General features: G+C 44.1%; 1 protein-coding gene across 1 annotated transcript in view; it reads left to right on the forward strand.

The window, feature by feature from the left end:
• LOC148011277 (uncharacterized) overlaps positions 1 to 20,909 on the forward strand; it is a 193,452-nt gene that overhangs the window by 143,611 nt on the left and 28,932 nt on the right. The window contains exons 7-11 of the mRNA XM_087669993.1: positions 17,729 to 18,463; positions 18,605 to 18,712; positions 19,349 to 19,414; positions 19,549 to 19,625; positions 19,732 to 19,866. Coding sequence (XP_087526119.1) covers positions 17,729 to 18,211 — 483 coding nt within the window. The 3' untranslated portion in view covers positions 18,212 to 18,463; positions 18,605 to 18,712; positions 19,349 to 19,414; positions 19,549 to 19,625; positions 19,732 to 19,866. The remainder of the gene's footprint in view (positions 1 to 17,728; positions 18,464 to 18,604; positions 18,713 to 19,348; positions 19,415 to 19,548; positions 19,626 to 19,731; positions 19,867 to 20,909) is intronic.

A 20,909-nucleotide genomic window follows, 5' to 3' on the forward strand; every position in this document is an offset into this window, starting at 1 on the left:
TGACAAGACAACAAGAGTATAATGGGAGACAAGACAAGACAAGACTAGATACCATGACTAGACAAGAACTAGAACTAAAACTTGAAGTTACTTACTTGGAGGTCTCAACTCCTTGAGCTCCCAAGACTGGTATTGGCAAGACTGAGAGACAATATGGTGAGCCCCTCCTTTTATAGGTATTGGAGGGCGGCTAAAGATCTTCTAGAATATTTCATGATGATATCATCGATGATGTAAGAGATGACATAGCATATCTACTAGGAGGTTCTATGATGACATGGCAAGGGTGGATTCACATGGTTGGCTCAAGGATGTCCTGTTAAGGGTGCATTCGCATGGGGTGTAGATCCATATGGCATGGGCAAGAATTAATTCGTATAGTTTATCATGGCATGTCCATGACAATAGCCACTTCTTAGAAGGGGCAGCAAGGGAAAGGTAAACAAGACCAAAATCAAAATTCAAATCAAAATAAAAGAGAAACAAAATCAAAACCAAGCGAGTCACAAGGAATCTCCTAGTCATCTCTTAGACCCGGGTGTTAGAATGTACCTAAAAACAATAGATATTGTCAATATAGCCAAAAGGTTGGCCATTTTGATAACGAGTATCGATCAAAGATAAGAGGGTGCACAACTTGAATCAAAGGCTCGGACCCCTCTTAGTCAGGCAATCCCCAGCAAGCAGGGGAGGCAAAGTAGTGGCAACCAAAATCAGGGGTAGTCCTATGGTTAGACCCACACTGCCACTAGTTAGCCATCGCAGTCGACTTCATTTTCAACACCAAAGGGCTTGTCTGACTAGTCTGCTGAGGCCCACTCTTCACAGCCAAGCACTTGTACACATGTTTGGATTGTGAATAGTGGAGCTGCACATCACATAACCCATCCAAGACATTTTTCTCACCCCAGCCCCTACAGTCGGTTGGCATATCCGGGTCATGAATAACTCCTTTGTCAAGATTCAGGCTCAAGGTTACGTCAATTTTGCTAGTGACGAAAGTCTAGATCTTGCTACGTTGGAGGATGTCTATCATGTCCTCGAGCTTGGGGTAAACTTGTTATCTATTCAGCAGCTTTGACAGTTGGCACGAGCGGTCTTTGTTAGCTCCTTAACTCTTTGATTGTTTGAGTGATTGCTCATGGTGGGGCACAACCTAGTTGCTTGTATCACATGACTTAATTTCTTTCTAAGCCGATAGCCGAGGGCTCAGAGTTTCACCACTGCTAGGTTTTGGCCACCATGTGGAAGCCTACTAACAATGAGCATCTTTGGCATTATCACGTGGGGCATCTTGAGTATGACTCTCTTTATGAGCTGTCTCACCTCTACAGACGGTTGAGGGTCTTCCACACCTGAAATTGTCTAGAGATGTCTCTAAAGCCTATCAGGTAGGAAAACAACAATATATTCCATTTCATGGGTAGTCTACACATAGAGCTAAGATGCCCCTTGGATTGATCCTCGTTGATCTTTGTGGATTGATATCCACTGCTACCTTAAATGGTGCGATGTACCTATTTTTTATAGTGGATGATTTCTCTAGCTATATATAGGTGTTTTTTTAAAAGCATAAATCTGATGCATTCACCTATTTTTTTGCATGGGTGTTGTTAATACATAACAAGATTGGTCATCTGTAGGTTTCATGAGGAGTGATCCTGGTGGTGAGTTTATCTCTCATGAGTTTATTGAGTTTCTATTGGAGCATGGCATCTCTCACTAGCTCACCTCTACCAACTCCTCTTCTTAGAACGGAGTCGTAGAAAGAAGGAACCAGATAGTCATGAATATGGCACGCTCTATGATGTTTGCAGTAGAGCTCCCTGAGTGCTTGGGTTGAGGCTATTAGCACTTTGGTATACACCCTCAATTGGTGCTCCACTATGGTGGTCTCTCAGGTGACTTCGTATTAGGCATTCTTTGGCTCTCAACATATAGTTTCTCACTTTAGAGTCTTTGGGTGTCGAGCTTATATGCACACTCCTAATGATAGGATAGGAAAGTTCACTCCCTCAGCTGATCTCCTAATTTTTGAAGGATACTTCTCTGTGGAGCGAAATTCTATTGTCTGTTCGATCCTCGAAGAGACACTGTGATCGTCTGGAGAGATGTAGTTTTTGATGAGAGGAACATTGTGTAGTCTTTTGCATCGGACTCTAAGACAATTCCTTTTGATACACAATCGGAGATAGTGCCTTCTAAGACAGGTCTACTACTCACTCTTGACCCTCCCATAGATTCTTCAGCTTCCAAACCTCTTTCGCAGTTACCTCGTAGATACTAGCAGACCATTCAGGATTTGGGGATCCTTCCATAGGACTCCACTTTGGAGGCTCCTAGAAGATATGCTTGGCTTGCCCCTTGGCCTTCATTTGTGTTGTTGTCTATAATTGACTATATAGCACATTCCCAACCGAAAAGTTGCTAGGAGGCTCTTCAGCATCCCCAATGGTGAGAGGCCATGGAAAAGGAGCTAGAAAGTATTGATCAGAATGAGACTTCAACCTTGGCAGATCGTCGGAGTCACAAGAAAGCTAAGGGAACTTTAGACAAATACAAGGCTTTCCTTGTAGTGCAAGGGTTTTGACAAAAGCAAGGTATTGACAATGAAGAGACCTTTGCTCCTAATGTGCATTTGACATCTTTCCGTCTGTTGATTGTACATGCCGCGCACTATGGTTGGTTGATCTATCACATGGATGTCAAAAGTGCCTTTTTGAACAATTATCAAGAGGAGGAAGTCTATGTGGAGCAGCCACACTGATTTTCAATTGTTTACTAGAAAGATAAGGTCTTTGTTTACTAGATGAGTTCCTTTGGACTTGCGAATACCATTCTATCCCTTATGACCCAAACTTATATATCCGTATCACTTTAGAGTGGGTCAACTACATTCTGCTATACGTAGATGATTTACTTCTCATTGGCTCTCAGATTCTATTGCCATAGCAAAAATTAAGGCTCATCTTAGTACCACATTTGAGATGACTGAACTCACTCAGTTGTCTTACTTTTCAAGGATGGAGATTTCTCGTTTTGAGGGTCGTATTTTTGTATCATAGCAAAAGTACACTCTTCAATTGGTGGACTAGTATTTCATTGATCTAACACGGCCTGAAGCCATGCTTCTTGATTCTATTTTTCAGTTATCTAACAATACTCTCGGTCCCCGTCCTTCGATGAGCCTACCTATAGGCCCATAGTATGGAAGCTTCTTTGATTGATTTGCACCAGGTTAGATTTAGCGTACTTAGCTAGTTTTCTTAGCAAATATTTCAATGCACCTAGGATGTCACATTGGACTTCATGTTTGCGTGTTTTGAGATATCTTAGATATTCCTATTCTTATGGCTTGACTTTTGGTCATGGTTTGTGCTTGTAGGGCTATATAGATTTTGATTGGGCAAGAGATTCCAAAACTTGACGTTCCCACAATAGCTACCTCTTTTACTTTGGTACGACTCCCATTTCTTGGTCTAGTCATAAGTAAGAGATGGTGGCAGCTTCCATGGCCAAAGCTGAGTATAGGGCTCTCTACGATGGCATTACCGAGGCCGTCTACTTGAGGAGCGTACTGGCTGTAATTTAGTTTCCTTGTGCTACTCCAGCTATCATCTACTGTGACAACTAGACTGTGATTGCACTAGCTGGTAAACCCATCATCACCCTGTGGATGAGACATGCAGGAGTATACTTTCACTTCACCAGAGAGCAGGTTGAGCTAGGCATTGTTCGTCTAGAGTTTGTGCCTTCTAGTGAAAATTTTGTAGATATATTTACCAAGATAGTTATTCTTTAGTGTCTACTTCCTAGGGTTGGCTTGGATACACTCTCCACTACTGCTTCGGATTGATAGGGAGAGGGTGGCTCCCTCTAGCTTTCTGTTCCAGTTTGAGAGGGGATAGCTTCTTTGCTCTTGATGGTGATAGGGTGTTGATTATAGTTTTCTTCAGACATTTGTATTTACTTTGTACTTGGTATCTTCATCTGCATCATTGGGATGACCATAATTGTAAATGGGTGCTTGGGCAAGTGATCAATTCCCTTGCAAAGGCACTGTCCAAGTGGCACCCTTGCATAATATTTTGCATGAGCATGATCACACTGCATTGCCTCTTGCATCACTCCAATGCATCCGCATTTTGTTCTTGTAAACATGCATCTATATACATTTATCCCTTTTCAATTTTTGAAGTGGTCAACTCTGGATCCACCATCTTTGCTACATTGCACAAGACAACCTTCAAGGGCAATCTCCCTTGCTTACTTCGCTTACTTAGCTTACCTAGCTTGCCTCCACCTATCCTTTTTGGCTTTGCTACATACGCCCCACACTTCTTCGTCATCGATATCTAGTAGTGGTAGGGATAGTCTTGTTTATTTTGTGAAGGTGTTGGGGCTGACCATGCCTTGTCATTCTCCCTTTGGGGCATTGTTACTCAATTGGCTGAAAACTCATTGAAAACCCTCAATGATAATTGGGCCGCTGATGAGCACCCTTTGTCTAATTCTTTGCCTCTCTGGGGTGAACACTTGGGTTCCCTTGGTAAGATTACCATCACCTCTGTAGTCTTGGTAGGTTATTGGGCAGTCAACGTGCACCCTTTGCCCAATGCATTGGCTATTTTGGGGTGGGATGCCTTAGGGAAAAGAAAAGGAAAAGGGCTTTGGCTTGTTTACAATTACTTTCTGGTTCCAATTTTGGGCATGAGAGGGGGTGTAGAGCTTAAAAAAGCATTACCCTTAATTAGACAGCCCAAAACTCAAAGTTAGCTAATGAATTTAAACCTTTTATTTAAAAGAGGCATGGTCCTAGAGAGTTCCACTATCCCACATGCAAACCCTAATTTGGGAGGCCCCAAACTTTTTATAAATAGACAGGCTACCTTGCCCTCCCACTCAGTGAAACTCGCTTTTGTAGATTGTAGGTATAGAAGCTTCGTTGTGTCCACACCCCATGTGCAGAGGGTATCTCATCCATAGTTGCATGGAAACGTGTTTCCTGAGGTAGAAAACATACGAAACGGGTAAGAAACGTTTCTTACCTTTTTGAGGCATTTCTTAAACATCAAAAAAAGATCAGCAGCTGGAAAGTCACGTTTTTGCCCAAAAAAGTATACCCTATCATGAAAGCACATTTTTCCCTTGTGGAAGCACCTGAAAGTGGCGTTTTTCCTCTTGCAATTATGCCTTCTACCTAAAACGTTGGGATTCATGAATGGTGATAGGCTATAGCCCTTCTAGATAGTCCATGAACAATTTGCACTTTGTGAACTTATGAGGAGCTTATGATGCCTCTTCGAGCTATAAGCAACAACAACTCATACTCATAATGCAGTTGGCATAAGTGGTGTTGTAGCTATTGATGAGGATGTACTTGAGAGCTCCAACTCTCGCAACAAGAGTGATGAGGAGAAGGATGAGGAGACTCAGGACATTCAAGATGAGTCATGCCTCATGATACATTCTCTAGGACTTAGAATTGACTTTTAGTACTTTCCATAATCCATTTTTGTATCGAATATTTGACAAGGTTCATGAGGCTTTGGACTTGTTTGATACTTTGTTACTTCTATGATTTTATTCATGTTTTCTACTTTTATCCGCTAATGTTTCCTTTTGAATATTATGTTGACAATCATTGATAAGGATGTTAATAGTTATAAACGGAAATGTGACTTACAAATGGTCAATAATGCCTATATCTTTAAGGTTTAATATTGTTTTCATGCTTTTAGTGTACAATTTGATTATTGTTCATATAGATAATGGATAGGTAGGATTATTTCTTTGAGTATCTCATGTGTATGTATTCTATAGCCCATTATTTTTACTATGTAGGTAAGAAACGTTTTTTAGACATTTCCTAAAAATTAGTACTGTAGGAAACTTGTTTGAAACCAATTTCCTACCTTGCTGTTTCTGAAACTCCTGGCTACTATGATCTCAGCTAGAGCTGTCCTACACTACTGTCCACCTACCTGTGCCTGCTGCTCAGCCTTCTGTTGCTGTTTCGGAGCTATCTACTGCTGGAAATTGCTGTTTTGGCCTGGAACAGCCTGTGTTCACTGATTTCTACCCTCCGGTGCTGCCATGCAGCCTACTGTCACTGTTGTCTAGCTTTCTGCGTTCTGCTGTTGTCTGCTCTGCCCTGCCTACCACATCATCTACAAATCTGTGTTTTGCTGTCTACAGGGTCCATACAGCTGCCATGTCATCATTGCTGCCTGTTTTTGTAGATTTCAGCATTGTTCTACCCATCTATCATGATTAAGCTATATCCACAGCTGCATTTACTGCTGCCAGACGAGGATCCTAGAATTGTATGTGAGCACATTGACTCTCGAGTACCCCTAGTGCTGCATATCCTCGTGCCGAACATGCTTGTGATGCCCCTCTCAAAACCAAATATGAGGGCCAGAGAAGGTGACTCCTAGATAGATATATTCCCTCACATGCTTGACTGTGTCTCCCCCAAATGTGAATTGGTACATAGATCTAGTCACCAATGCTGTTGACGTATTAAAGACCATGGTTTTGGTCTTCCCAAGGTTCAATGTGAGGTCTCTATCTCTACAAAAGATGTGCAAAGCATCTACGCGGCTCTACAGTCCCTCCAGTGAATCTGAAATGAGAACAATATCATCTGCATACAATAATATCTTTCAGCACCCCTACTAGGCTGGCTTTGGCTCCTCCTCCTCGGTCAATGTAATCAGACACTTCATCTATGTATAAATCAAACAATGTGGGTAAAAGCCGCCATCCTTGTTTCACTCCTGTGCTACTCTCAATCCTCTCTGATAGCCCCCCAAGTGCCCGTACATGACCTATCATTGTCTCAAATAATGCATAGATACCCCATTGTATACCCTTTGGTACTCCAATATCGTGCGATCTCTGCATGATGCGTGTATGAGGCACTATATCAAAAGCTTTGCAGAAGTATACGAAGCAGCAATAGATCCTCTCAACCCTCCTCAATAATGGCTGAGTGTGTTGATACTAAGTTCATGCTCCAGTATAGATCCATATATCTTGGCCAAAGTATGGCCAATCATCAGTCCTATAGTTGCTAGGGATTTGAGGATCACCACTCTTAAATAGTAGAATTATAGTATTGTTTGACCAACTTATAGGGAAGCCTTCACATATTGCTCTATTGAACATGTGTTAGTATGGGTGCTAGTATGTCACAAGCGTGTGAGAAATGTTCTGCCACTAGCCCATCCTCATCCTGTACCCAACCATTTCATAATCTATAAATTGCATCCCTAACCATTTTCCAGGTGAAGAAAGACCACTGTGTTGGCCTACAAGCTTGTGGGGCCTACATAGATGGCTGTCTTGGCAAGTCATACATCTGTCTCCCATAGTCAAGCCAAGCATCCAGTGATGTAATTTGTATGGTGGGCCGTCTTTCATAAAACATCTTCCATGCACTCTTGCTATCCCATCCCAAAAATAGCTGATATATCTTTGCTTCTACTTTTGCTAATTAGTCTCATGTTTTCTTCTGCACAAGGCATTTGAAGAACGTCCTTGCTTCATGATGTGTTTGAGTGCCTAGCTCCACTTCTCCCTGTAAGCGAGCTCAAGTGACTCAACACTCATCATTATACTAGCTATTTTGGGGAGCAGTAGAACTTGTGGGTCTATATTTGGACAAGGTGTATACGAATGCATACATGGCTGATCCATGTATGGCCTCTACTAAATCCCTTGTACATTCCTCCAATGATCTGCTTAAGTCCAAGGTATGTAAACTAGTCTACAGAAAACCATTGTAGATATGTGAGGTGTCTTCTATAAAGTAGTATGTGAGATGTTTAGAGAGGCATGGTTTTTCATGTTTCATATGTCTACAAGAGAGCATGAATGTCAATATAGCATGATCTACTGCTATGCCAATTTGTCTCTTAGATACCTTAAAGTTTTGGATGTTTGGTATCTTCGCTTGTGAGCCTTCAAGTAGTCCATAGCACTTGCCCCTTCTTTGTGATTCCAACATGTCAAATTGTCAGATCTTGGCGATTCTGGTAGACCATTAAAGATGGCTAGTCTTTGCACACTTCCCAAAGCCAATAGTTGTGTCCCATAGGTACTTACTTCTTTGTCTTGGGCTCTCTTGTGTAGGCCTATTTCATCTATGTCAATCTCTTTGAACATGGCATTATCATGCATATAAAAGTCACCTTGTCTATCTCTAGTGCATGCATTGAAATCTCCCACTAATAATATGTCCCCAGTGCTAGCATATCTCATGATATCCTCGTAAAGTACATCAAAGGGAGATCCATCCCATGTGGCATAGTTCGAGTTTACAGGAGGGAAGTAGCATATTGCAAGGAATGTATCGGGAGGTCTTCTTGTATGTACCTAATCTATAAGTATTGTGCATCATCATCTCTCTTCATTACCTGTACTATCCCTTTGATGTCTTCCCGGTATAGTATGGCCACACCTCTTTAACCCCTAGTGCTTCCTGATTTTATAGCTGTTAGAAAAAATGCAATTTCCCACTTGTATCCTTGCACATCTAGTAATCAGCTACCTTTACATTGGTGTGTTTCTATGTACATGGCTATGTCTATGTTTCGGAAGCTATCTTTAAAGTAACTAGCATCCAAGTGTAGGACTCCATTACAACTCCATATTGACATCCGAAATTGTGAGAGTGCGCAACGGAAGAAGAACACGAACACAGAGGAGGGGAGAGAGAAAGCATGGAATGAAGGAAGGAAATCTACACTGACTGAGATGAATGCTGAATACACTGAAATGGACTGATCAGTCCCTGCACGCAGCCCGGAGCGTCAGTGAGGGCACCAGAACAGACTGAAAGCAATGGCAGCACCAATGCCGGAGTGGGAGAGGACGGAGAGTGTGCTGAACCTGCAGAAGAATATGCTGAGAATGACTGGGGGGCTGCTATATATAGCCCCAGGCCAGAAAACTGGCCAACCTACCAAATCTGGTCGACTTGGCCAGATCTGGCCGACCTGCCCAAATATGGGCCGACTGCACACCAAAAAGGCCCAGTTTGGGCTGTGTGACTCCCGGAAAAGGAATGCAGACACAAACAGCAGATACAAAGCTGACAGAGCTCCTCTGTCTCCTGCCAGACTCTGACAGGAGCTCACAACCAGGAGATGACAGACTGAGAATGAGAATAGAGCAGGCTAACACCCCCTCTCAGATCCTGGGAGGGTCTGAAGACCTAAGAACCGTATGTGATGAAGCAAAGAAGCCTGAGGCAAAGGCTTCGTGAAGAGATCAGCCGCATTGGCCGCCATAGGACAATAGGCCACCACCAGCTCCAAATCCACGATCCGCTCTCGAACATAGTGATACTAAACCTCAATGTGCTTCGTGCGAGCATGAAACACCGGGTTCTTCGCCAAAGCAAGAGCACTCTGGTTGTCCACGCGCAACTCCGTAGGTCCGGTCTGGGAAAAGCCTATCTCCGCCAGTAAGCGACGGAGCCAAACTGCCTCCATAGCGGTCGAACATAGGGCCCAATACTCAGCCTCTGCAGAAGAAAGTGCCATAGTAGGCTGCTTCTTGCTGCTCCAAGAGACAACACCGGATCCAAGGGTGAAAGCATAACCTGTAGTGGATCGTCTCGAATCCACATCACCTGCCCAATCAGAATCACTCCATCCAGAAAGGGTGATCCCATCTCCATACATGATCCCGAAGGATCGAGTCCCCTGTAAATATCGAAGAACACGCAAGGCTGCCTACCAGTGATCCTGTGTAGGAGTCTTCATAAAAGAAGACAACAAAGCCACCACAAAAGAGATATCCGGCCGAGTGTGAAGCAGCCAGATGAGAGAGCCTACAAGGCACCTGTAACGAGTGGCATCGGTAAGGGGGACTCCATCTGCCAAAAGCTTGGACTCAAGGTCCATGGGGCAAGAAATAGGCCGACACACGACCATACCAAACTCTGAAAGAAGCTCGGAGATGTACCTGTGCTGCGAGATAAAGATGCCCTGTGCCATCTAATAGATCTCCAATCCTAGAAAGAAGTGAAGGATCCGTAGATCCGTCATGTCAAATTCCTGCTGAAGAATGGACCGAGTATGCTCCACCTGCTGAGTGTCGCTCCTTGTAATGATAAGATCATCGACATACAAAATAAGGAAAACACAAAGAGAATCCACAACCCGTAAGTAGAGGTTGGGATCATGAGCGGAACGCTGAAAGCCACTCTGTAGAAAGAAGTGGTCAATCCTCTGGTACCAAGCACGAGGAGCCTGCTTCAGGCCATAAAGAGCCTTCCGCAGCCTGTAGACATGATCCTCCTTCCCCTGCACAAGAAAACCAGGAGGCTGTGAAAAATAAATCTCCTCCTCAAGGACGCCATTCAGAAAGGCTGACTTGACGTCCATCTGATAAACAGGCCAAGGGTGGTGAGCTACAAGAGCCAAAATAACTCGAATGGTGGCATCCGAGCTGTAGGAGCAAAAGTCTCATAGTCCAATCCTGCTCGCTGTGCAAAACCCTTGGCAACAAGCCTAGCCTTATGCTTGTCCAAGGAGCCATCTGCAAGATACTTGGTCTTAAAGACCCATTTCACACCTATCACCTTCCGTTTCTTGGGACGCGGTACAAGCTCCCCAGTATGGTTTCGCTCGATGGAATCGAGCTCGGCATGCATAGCCTGTCTCCAAATATCCTGTGCAAGAGCCTCCTCCACAGTGGAAGGCTCGGAATCCTGAAGAATCTGAGACATAAGAGCATAGTTCACACACAGTGAACTATCTCGCTGGGCCTATAATCGGGCTGATCTACGTGGACCTGTAGAAGAAGCAGGAAAGTGAGTAACACCTGAATCCTGCATGAGCCGGCGATACCATAAGGGAATCATAAGAGACTCCTCCTGCTGCGAGGAGACCGAGTAGTCTCCGGAACCTGCAAAGCACCCATATCGGAGAGGGACTCCCCCTCACCAAATGAAGATAGATCCTCCTCACCTGAAGAAGGCTGTGTATCCTGAGAAGACTCCTGAGGGGAGTCTGAAGGGGTGGAAGAACTCATAGAAGGAGTCACATCCGCCAAAGGGGAAAGGGAAGCCGTAGTAGGAGGAATGGGTGGGGTGCGAAGGGGTATCCTGGAAGGAAGAGAAGGTGGGGGGGGTCCGGCGATGTCGAAGAAGCACCTGTAATAGAACCATCAATCGGATCCTCAGAGGCCGAAGCCTCATCAAAGATCACATCCCTGCTCACCTCAACCTTCCGTGTCGTCGAGTCATAGAGCCGATATCCCTTCGTGGTCGTGCTATAGCCCAAGAAGATAAGCTTTCTCGACTTAGAGTCGAACTTCGTCTTCCTCTTCTTCTTATCCACATGGACAAAAGCATCGCACCCAAAGATGCGAAAGTGGGACACGGAAGGCTTCTTCCCAAAGAAAGCCTCATAAGGAGTCATGTCCTGTAAAGCCGAAGTCGGAGAGCGGTTGCGAATATGCACCGCGGTAGCCACCGCCTCACCCCAAAGGAAATGAGGAAGACTCCTATGCTCCAGCATAGATCGGGCCATCTCCACCATGGTCCGATTCGCACGCTCCACCACACCATTCTCGGATGGTGTGTTCGGATGGGAATACTCCATCAGAATACCATGATCCTTGCAAAATTGAGAGAAAAGGTGAGAAGTGAACTCGCCACCATGATCAGCTTGAACACCATGAACTTTGGAAGTTGTTTGGGTCTCCACAAACACCTGCCACTCGCAGAAACGGGAGTACGCCTCGCTCTTGTACTCCAAGAAATAAGGCCACACATAACGACTAAAGTCATCCACAATCAGCATCAAATACCTGGCCTTCCCAAGGGAGGCCGTGCCCATAGGTCTGCAAAGGTCGGTGTGAACCAACTCAAGCGGAGAAGTAGCCCTCCTAGAGGCAACCTGAGGGTGAGGCTGCCTATGCTACTTGCCCCTCAAGCAGCTAGGGCACAAAGTGTGAAGAGGAGGAAAATCTGGAAGTCCCTCCACCATCTTCCTCCGTGAAGCCCGCCGAATAGAATCGAGGTTCAAATGACCATACCGAGCATGCCAAAGCAGCCCAAGCTCTTGGAAAGTCCTCGCAGCCAAGGCTGTGAGCGTATAAAGCCCACCCTCCTGTGTACCCGTCCAAAGAGCATCACCTGTAGAAGCATCCTCCACTGTGACTGCATCCTGTGTAAAAATGACTCGGGTACCTAGCTGAGTAAGGCCATGCACAGACAATAGGTTAAAACCCAAATCAGGTACATAGAGAACTTTGGCAGAAGATGACCGCCTATCAGAAAACATAGGTAGAGTCCCCACGCCTCGAACAGGAACTGTAGAATTGTCACCAATGGTGACAGTGCCCCCTCTGGAACGAAGATCCTGAAGCCAATCCTGTCGGAAGGTCATATGTGAAGATGCTCCACTGTCTACGAGCCAAGGCTTCTCCTGAGTGGTAGAGGCTAGGGTTGTATCCTCCTCAAAAAAGACATGCACAAACGCAGACTCTGTCGTGGCTGGCGCCGCCTTCGAGTCCTTTTCCTTGGGCTTCAAATGGGGGTACTTCTGCCAACACTTCTCCTCGGGACGAGTACCCTTCCCACAGTGGGGACATTTGGGCTTCTTCTCCTTCGCATCCTTCTTGTCCTCCTTCTTGTCCTTGGCCTTCTCCTTCTGTTGTTTCTTCTTCTTGCCGCCACCTATACCTGCCGTAAAAGCCTTGGTGGAGCCACTAGCTCCCACCTCTTTGAGTCGCTCGTCATGCTCCAAGACAAGCGGGGAAAGTTCCTCCCATAGGAGTTTCTCACGAGTCCTCGAGGTGATGAGGCTCGTGTAGAAGACATCATAGCAAGGTGATGGCAGCTGAGTCAACAGAATCATCACCATATCCTCAGACGATATCACACGACCAAGAGAGGCTAGCTCGCCTCGCATGTCCTCCATCTTTGTGATGTGCTCCTTCATGGAAGAAGAATCATCAAGACTGAGCATCCGCAACTTCTTCTCCAAGGAAATCTTGTGGGCAAACGTCTTGTGCTGATACAAAGATGCAAGCTTCTTCCACACTTCCGCCGCGGTCTGTAACCTGTGAACATGTACAAGAATAGAATCATGTAGACTCATAAAAAGAAAGGAACGGGCTCGAGAGTTGAGCCTATCCCACAAGGCTGCACGGTCCATAGAGGTGCCATCTGACGAATCCACGCGGGGACGGTCGATGGGCGAAGAAACAAGCTCCCAAAGGTCGAATGTATCGAGGATGCACTCCACCTTGCACGACCAGAGGGAGTGGTTGGAACCATCCAACTTATCTTCCTTCGGAAAGGAAGGGAGAATCGGCACCTGAATAGAGGGAATCAAGGAAGGCATCCGCACATCTGAAGCAGTCTTCACGGAAGACACCTTCACGGTAGATGGAATCCTCTGAGATGCATGGACTGAAGAGGGACGAGTGCGAGGAGGCTCCTCCCGACGTCGAAACTCCTGATAATCCCGCCTCCGCTCAGAGGAATGATGAGAAAGGAGCTCATCCTCTGAGTCATCAAAGCCTGAAAACTGGTAAGACATCTTCCAATCTGCAAAATACCAAACACCAAAGAAAACTGTGCCGAAGTATGACCAACAGTATGGTCACCAACCACCAAGACGCAGGCTGTGATAGCCTACAAACACCTGGATCTGCAAAACGCAAAGATAGCTGATGAAGATCACCAGAAAAGAAGCCGAAAGGCCCAGTTTGGGCTGTGTGACTCCCGGAAAAGGAATGCAAACACAAACAGTAGATACAAAGCTGACAGAGCTCCTCTGTCTCCTGCCAGACTCTGACAGGAGCTCACAGCCAGGAGATGACAGACTGAGAATGAGAATAGAGCAGGCTAACAGAAATGTCTCATTGGCCTCGTACCATCATGCAGTCCTTTTGTCAGTAATGATGACTAGTCCGTCCCTGTGAATAGTCCATTTTCCCTCTTTGGAAGCCTCCAATACTTTGGGCATGTGTTCTCTGCGATGTGCTATCTGTGTTGGGGTAAGTTTCTCATCCAAATAAATCTTCTCACCTTTGAGAGCTCTCCTCTCAGAGAAGACCTTATTTTTCTCTATGTCCCCAAAGCAAAGAATTAAGGCCTTGGATTTAGAGTCCTCTTTCCCCACTCTCGAAGCATTGACTATAGATACATTTGAAGCCCCAATTTTGTGAGCAAGTGTTCTAGTATCTTCCTGTGGGTTTCTCTTCTCCTCCCATCCTAGTATCCGTACATGCAAAACCCTAGCCCGTCTCCTAGCCTCTTCTTCCAAAGTAGCATTCATTACTTTAGTCTTGTTCACTAATGTTCCCTTATTCTTTCTAACTACCTCAATCCATGGGCTAGCCTCTTCTATCTGCTTTTGTGTTGTCTTTGCCACTTCCATCCATGAGTGAACCTCTCTTTCACATGCCTCCAGTGCCTCTTTCTCCTTTTGTAGTTCCTCTTGCACATTTATTTATTTTTCTTAAATGTATTCAAATTTTCCCTCAATTCTAAGATTTCAGATTTATAGGCATCTATCAGTTTTTGCATTTTAGTTTTCAACATATGCATTTCAAATAGCATTTGTGCCTACAATTCATTCTTAATCTTTATCTATATGTCTTGCATTTCTACCTTCTGATTTACTATTAGCTCGGCCTTGACTTGCTCTCATATTTCTTTTTCGAATTTCTGTCTCATAATTCGTAGTTCAGAGCGAATCATAAGATGCATTTCTTCGTACTTCCTTTCATTCATGGTGCGTGAGGTCTTTCCATGCCTGTCAAATGTTGGGGAGACGGTCTAGTCACGGACCCTATGGCCATATGTCTTATACCGTGTGCCCTTAGAAGGGGTGTTGAACATTGCTTCCATGGACAGTTGTGTTAGTTCTCAATCAGGTTTGTCTCCCAAATATTCATTTTGCATGGTTTGATGCTTACATTTGTTTGCATTATCCATCTCTCACACACTGTATGCAAAGCCACTCAGCTTGTACTTTGTATTCATCAAATCAGAGCAATGTCTGTGACTTTTGCAAATTTTCAGGGTTTCCTGAACCCCCTCACTAAATTTTGCAAGCCCAAATGCCTTAACACTGTTTACAGTCACTGCAGAATACAAGTCACAGCCCCAGTTACTGCATTACTGCATACTCCAGGACATGACCAAAGTCAATGCATCACTGCCTAGTCCATAGGTTAGTGCATCAGTACATTCACCCAGGTCTGCATTCATGTCATTCTGAATACGTTCATGTCATATCAGTCTGAGTACATCTGCAATCTCAGTACCTCAGCATCTCCAATCTCAGTACATTTACTCAGGTATGTATTCATGTCAGTTGGCACAGCACATCAAGCTTTTGAGCACATTTACATTAGTATGCACAGTGCAACAGTCACTCCTGTGTGTTTCATTTAGTACTCCTGCGTCAGTACATTCATTGCATTTACTGCAGAGAGAGCATACAGTATCCTCATGACAGGTACTCCTCATGACACATACATCCCTGTGTCAGTACATTGCTCATGAAAGATACTCCTCATGCCAGGTACGTCCCTGCTCACGACAGGTTTGCCTCATGCCAGGTACATTGCTAATAGAGAAAGACATATCATCCAATTTCTTGCATTGTTGCACTAGTACTAAAGTATAAGCCAAGTAACCAAAAACACAGAAGTGAGAAACAGATGGCTTTTTGCCCTCACACCAAGTAATAGACTACAATGCCTTAGTGGGACACATGTTAAGTCCATAAGCTACACACCAAACAATCTCAAGCTAGAAACTATGGGGCAAAGCTTGACTTTTGATCATGCATCTCTCAATGGTCTTCTTGATTCTTATCAAAGTTTTGAATCTACTCTTCATTTGATGATGAAAGGTAATCCAAACGCTTTGTCGTTTGATGAGTTGGTTTCTATTTTGCTGCAAGAAGAACAATCCAGGCAAAACAAGTCCATTAGGCATGTTGCAGATCGAGCTTTTGTGGCTAGGGAGAAAGGTAAAGGAAAAGCTTCCTTTTTTGCTAGTAAGCAGAAATTTGCAAATGCTATTCAGACAAAGAAGGCTGATAGTTTCCCTCCATTTCACATTGACACAATGCAAATGCATGGAGCTGCAAGGGGTAACACAAAGTGTCACGCTAAATAGAATGGAATGCACAGTACAATGTTACCACTTGAGCAGTGCCCTCATGGAGTAACTATTCACTTGTCCAAGCACCTTTTTACAAGTATGATCATCAAGATGCAAATGGATAATGATATAAATATATATGAATCAATGATAAAGGAGAACCAAAATCTTATAGACACAAAGAGAAGAAGCACCCCCTCTCACCACTCTGTGGTGTAAGGGAAAGCTATGGGCCTCCCCCCATCATGCCATTGTCAAGGGGGAGGGAGGACAAATGCTAATCTGCTGATAAAGGTAATAAAAGATCACATGGTTGACCATCTTGGTCAGTATGTCGGTGTGGCTGTCTGAAGATGGCACAAACTCAAGGTGGATGTTACACTTCATCTCGGACATGCTACCGTGACTTTGTCAAAGCCAAGCTAAGTTCCTACCGCGAGACTCCTCTGTGCTGAGATTGACAGAGAGTGCAATTTTCTTTGTTCTGTAGTGCTTCTAAATTTGTTGTCTAATGAATGGTCGTTCAATCTAGTAAGGCTAGTTACACACTAGGGTGCCAGGCATTTAGACTGAGGTCACCCTTTTTGGCTATTCAATCTAATAAGCCTGGTGACACACTAGGGCACCAGACATTTGAACTAGGTGATTTTGTTCATCAAATAAACACGTAATGTCTATTACAATCATAATTAACTTCGGATGTTAAAGTGGTAGAACCATTGCCTTTGAAGTTGGAGAACTATGGATAAATACCTGGCTCCACAATTTAGTGGAAAGGCCAAGGATTTTTATTGGTTGGCCACTTGGACAGGCTTTCAGGCAGCAGATCAAGGTTGCCTGAAATTTTGCAACTTTGGTGGGCCCGCATGAAAGAGCCCTGTCCACACCAGATTTAATGTGTGCAACTGTCCGGACTGATATGAAAGCTAAAAGCCATTTTCTTGCAATGGGATTGGTCCTTTTGGAAACCAAGGAAAGTCTGCTGCCCTATTATGTAACCAGACCTAAGGCTAGTGAATGGAGGTAATATGGAAGTTGCACAAATAGGAAATAAGATGAAGAAGTGAATGGGTGAAATATTCAAATTCAGCAAGGCATGCATGAAATGGAGATTTCTAGGAATGAATGGTAAATAGCTTTTCTACAAAAATGTCAGCATGGATATATCTGGCTTTCTTTGGCATTATCAGGCAGCTCTGTTTATTTCCCCTCCTAACTAAAGATTGTGCAAATATTCTTTTTGCAAAACATCCAGTAACTAACAGGGATCTACCTCTATTTCTTCTGGCTTTCAGATGGTTTCTTGTAGCAGATCTGTTATTCCCACATTAATACTTGTTTCACTCTTTTCTGGAGCCTTTCTGATCGAAAGAAATGCATCCTAATTTGTTTTGGTAGTTAATGAAGGATTGGTCTTGCAAACACAAAAGATCCGTCTTGTAAATGACCGCATGCATTTGTGATTTTCCAGACTTATTCAACACAGGAACTATTATCGCCTAGCATATATGTTTGTACATGATAATGTGGAGGTAGTCTGTATTTCATTATGTTTGCACTCACATATGCATGCTACAGGACCTTATAACTGATGAGAAAGCAGCAAAGGTGAATCACTTCAAGCCTATCATGGAATTTCTTCATTTCGTACTTGTACGAGATCCAGTTCAAAGACCTTGCCTTGATGCAGTTATCTTGCAATTGGAACAGCTACAATTGAAATTGGTTAAACAGGAATTCCTGGATAGCCCCTCTCCTTGTTCATGCATTATACCTAATGTTTGCATCTCCTCATATGATACAACTGACACTAGTTCAAATGTATGTCAACGGGAGATGCCAGTGGAGCCTGGGTGTTCTACAGCTGGTGCAAGGAAAGGGCCTTGTGAATCATTTAGCCTGGAAAATTTATCAAATCATGAGAGTAATCCTGACAAGGTTGAACACCCAAATAAAGATACCCCCTCATCATGTGATTCATGTTTGGTATCGTTTCACGCCATGTCTAGAGCAGTGTCTTGGTGGAAGACTTGTATCAATAAATTTATTTGCAGTGGCTAGCATTTGAGCAAAACATGGGATACAGATTTCTACCAAAAATTAAGTCACTCAATAGGGACCTATGAAAGGAGCTGAGATACAAAATCTATGCAATAGAATCAATATGCCAAATTTATCGTCAAGAGAAGCTGAATTTCACTTCACTAAATGTAAACAAGGAGTGGAAACTGGTGCAAATAAAATGTCACGGAGATTGACATTTCCATTCAGCTATAATGACTCACAATGCCAACATTGGATCATTACAAACAGGTGGCCTTTCTCTCCTTTGGTAATTCTAAACAATCAGACCAGCTCCTGCAATGGAATAGGGACTATTGCAGGAAAACTTTGGTGCATAGCTAAAAGGAAATCTTTGTTTAATAGTTTATTTAAAGTGAAGATCAATGCCAGGTCAGCAACACAATCAAGGAGCAGTGCATAAGAAAATGCGATACAGGGCTGAAACTGCCAATCAGCTCCAATGACCCGCAATCCAACATGAAATGATTACAAACACAGGTCAGTCTTTTTTACCTCTGTAATTCTGAACAAAACAAGGTAGTTTCTCAAATGAAACAGAGACTATTTCAGGAAAGTTTGATGCACAGCTGGAAGGAAATTTTTGTTGAGTAGTCTCTCAAATGGAACCATATGTGCAAATTTAGTTTGTTTTAATAAAGAATAATACCACTTTCTGCTTTAATGGTATAAGTGAAAACCTATGCCCCTGCTAGAAAAAACTGATTTATCGAAGAGTATTATCTTCATCCTTTAGAGTGGCCAACTTGGCAGCATGTATTATGCCCATTGTGGAGAATTTTTGTTTTCCTCTACGAATCTTCACTTTTAGCCCATTGGGAAACAGAAGGGTTTTTAAGAAAAGAATGAAAATAAGGAGAACATACAACCAGGCTCAATACTATGCACAAAGCCACATTGAATTAAAAGTCGTATTATTGTATCTAACCTAAATGCTTTCTTCTTTCATTTTATGGAATAATCATAAACATCAACAGAGAATTAGATAGTGATGTAAATTTGAAACACATTTGGTCAAAATGATCAACCAAAAAATTCAAGCTTTGTAGGTAATGCAATCACTTGAACATTAAATTAATTAGCTGAGAAATCTGATTTCTGACATCACTTTTCCAGATCATGGTGAGGTCATCTTTCCATGCTGTATCACTGTCATAACCAGTTAGGGTTTTGACACCAAAGGTACATTATGATGTCACTTGAGTTAAAAATTTGAAGTAAAGATGGACATGCAACCAAAATTAGTCACATGAATTGCTGAAATTGTGGATCCGTGTTGTACTTTCTGAAATCTGCATGCTGGCGGGTCATAAAAGGAGTTCAAAAAATGTCTGTGGTACTCAGCTGCCAAGATTGAGCTTGAACACCATCTCAAGTCTCTCAAGTTGAGAAGGTAAGCTTTTTGTGGTAATCTTCTGACTCGCCTCTAATTTGACATGATTTCTTAAACATTTTTGTAAAAAGTCCAAATTTTAATTTGAAAGTTTTGTGGCCTCCAGTACCAGAATCCTGTTGGCACCTGTGGCAGAGTCGCCTCTTGGTTTGGGCCTTTTTTTGGGGCTGTTGGCCATTCATTAATCCAGGATGGCCCTTTCCTGTGTGTAGGTGCTGGGGTTCAGGTCATTGCAACACAGGTTTGGGAGTTTGATCTGATTTATTCTTTCTGTAATTCCAGCGATTATACCTAACTAAAGGACTTTCTGTGAATTTTTAACATTAAGAAACTGAATTCAGGATATGCTTGGACACATCATCCCCTACTCAGCTCATGTGACCAGACACCCACCCAGCCAAAATGCTGCCACCATGCTGGTTTCGCGGGAGCGAAAATCAACTGGCGAAAGTCGGTTGGTTTCCTCACAGACCCGAACTCTAGCACGGATGGGGCGTCCACTTGGGATTTAGATGGGTGAGCAGAGGACAGACCATCCGGTACCTAGGGTTCCAGGTGGGACTCGACATCACTCCCGCCCACCAGTTTCTTCCAGTCCTCGATTCTATTCGGAGGAAGCTGACCTATTGGATCACGGCTCGCCTCTCACTAGCCGACCGAGCCTTGGTAATTAACCAGGTCCTCCTAGCGACGGCTCGGTACATCGCCTCGTGTTCGTGCTTCTCCTCCTCCTACGTAATGCAACTTCGCCGCCTAATGCAAAATTTCCTATGGTCCAGGTCAGACGGCTCCAAAGATTCCAAGGCCAAGGTGGTGTGGGCGACCATTATACGACATCGGTCAAAGGGAGGGCTTGGGATCATAGACCCAGAGCATCAGAGTATGGCCCTCTTGGGCAAGCTAGTTGTCCACGGTCCCACACCGGGAGGGCAAACCTGGAAGATCCTATTGTAGGAGGGTCTTCAGGACTGTAGACCGAGGCTTGGCGGTGAGTGGAGGCCGTCCTTGAGATGGATCTTCACGTCGGCCCAAATCACACCCCCCCCCAGATCACCCTTCCTACGCAGCTTGCTCCGTGTGTGGCAGGGCCTCCGCAAGGCCCTTATCCAGAGCCCCCTAGGCTGCCAAGAGGAGATAGACCGTTAGCCGGTGATTTGGAACCCCTAGGTCAGGGATCAGGAAGGGGCACAGATTGGCGAGCGCCCCCACATCCAGTGGGCTGGTTGGGAGGCTGGCTCGGCTCGTACCATCAGGACATGGCGGTAGGTGTACAGGATGGCGAAC

Source organism: Lygodium microphyllum, chromosome 28 (assembly GCF_053477565.2).
Source record: "Lygodium microphyllum isolate KBCC chromosome 28, Lygodium_microphyllum_v1.1.10, whole genome shotgun sequence".
NCBI lineage: Eukaryota > Viridiplantae > Streptophyta > Polypodiopsida > Schizaeales > Lygodiaceae > Lygodium > Lygodium microphyllum.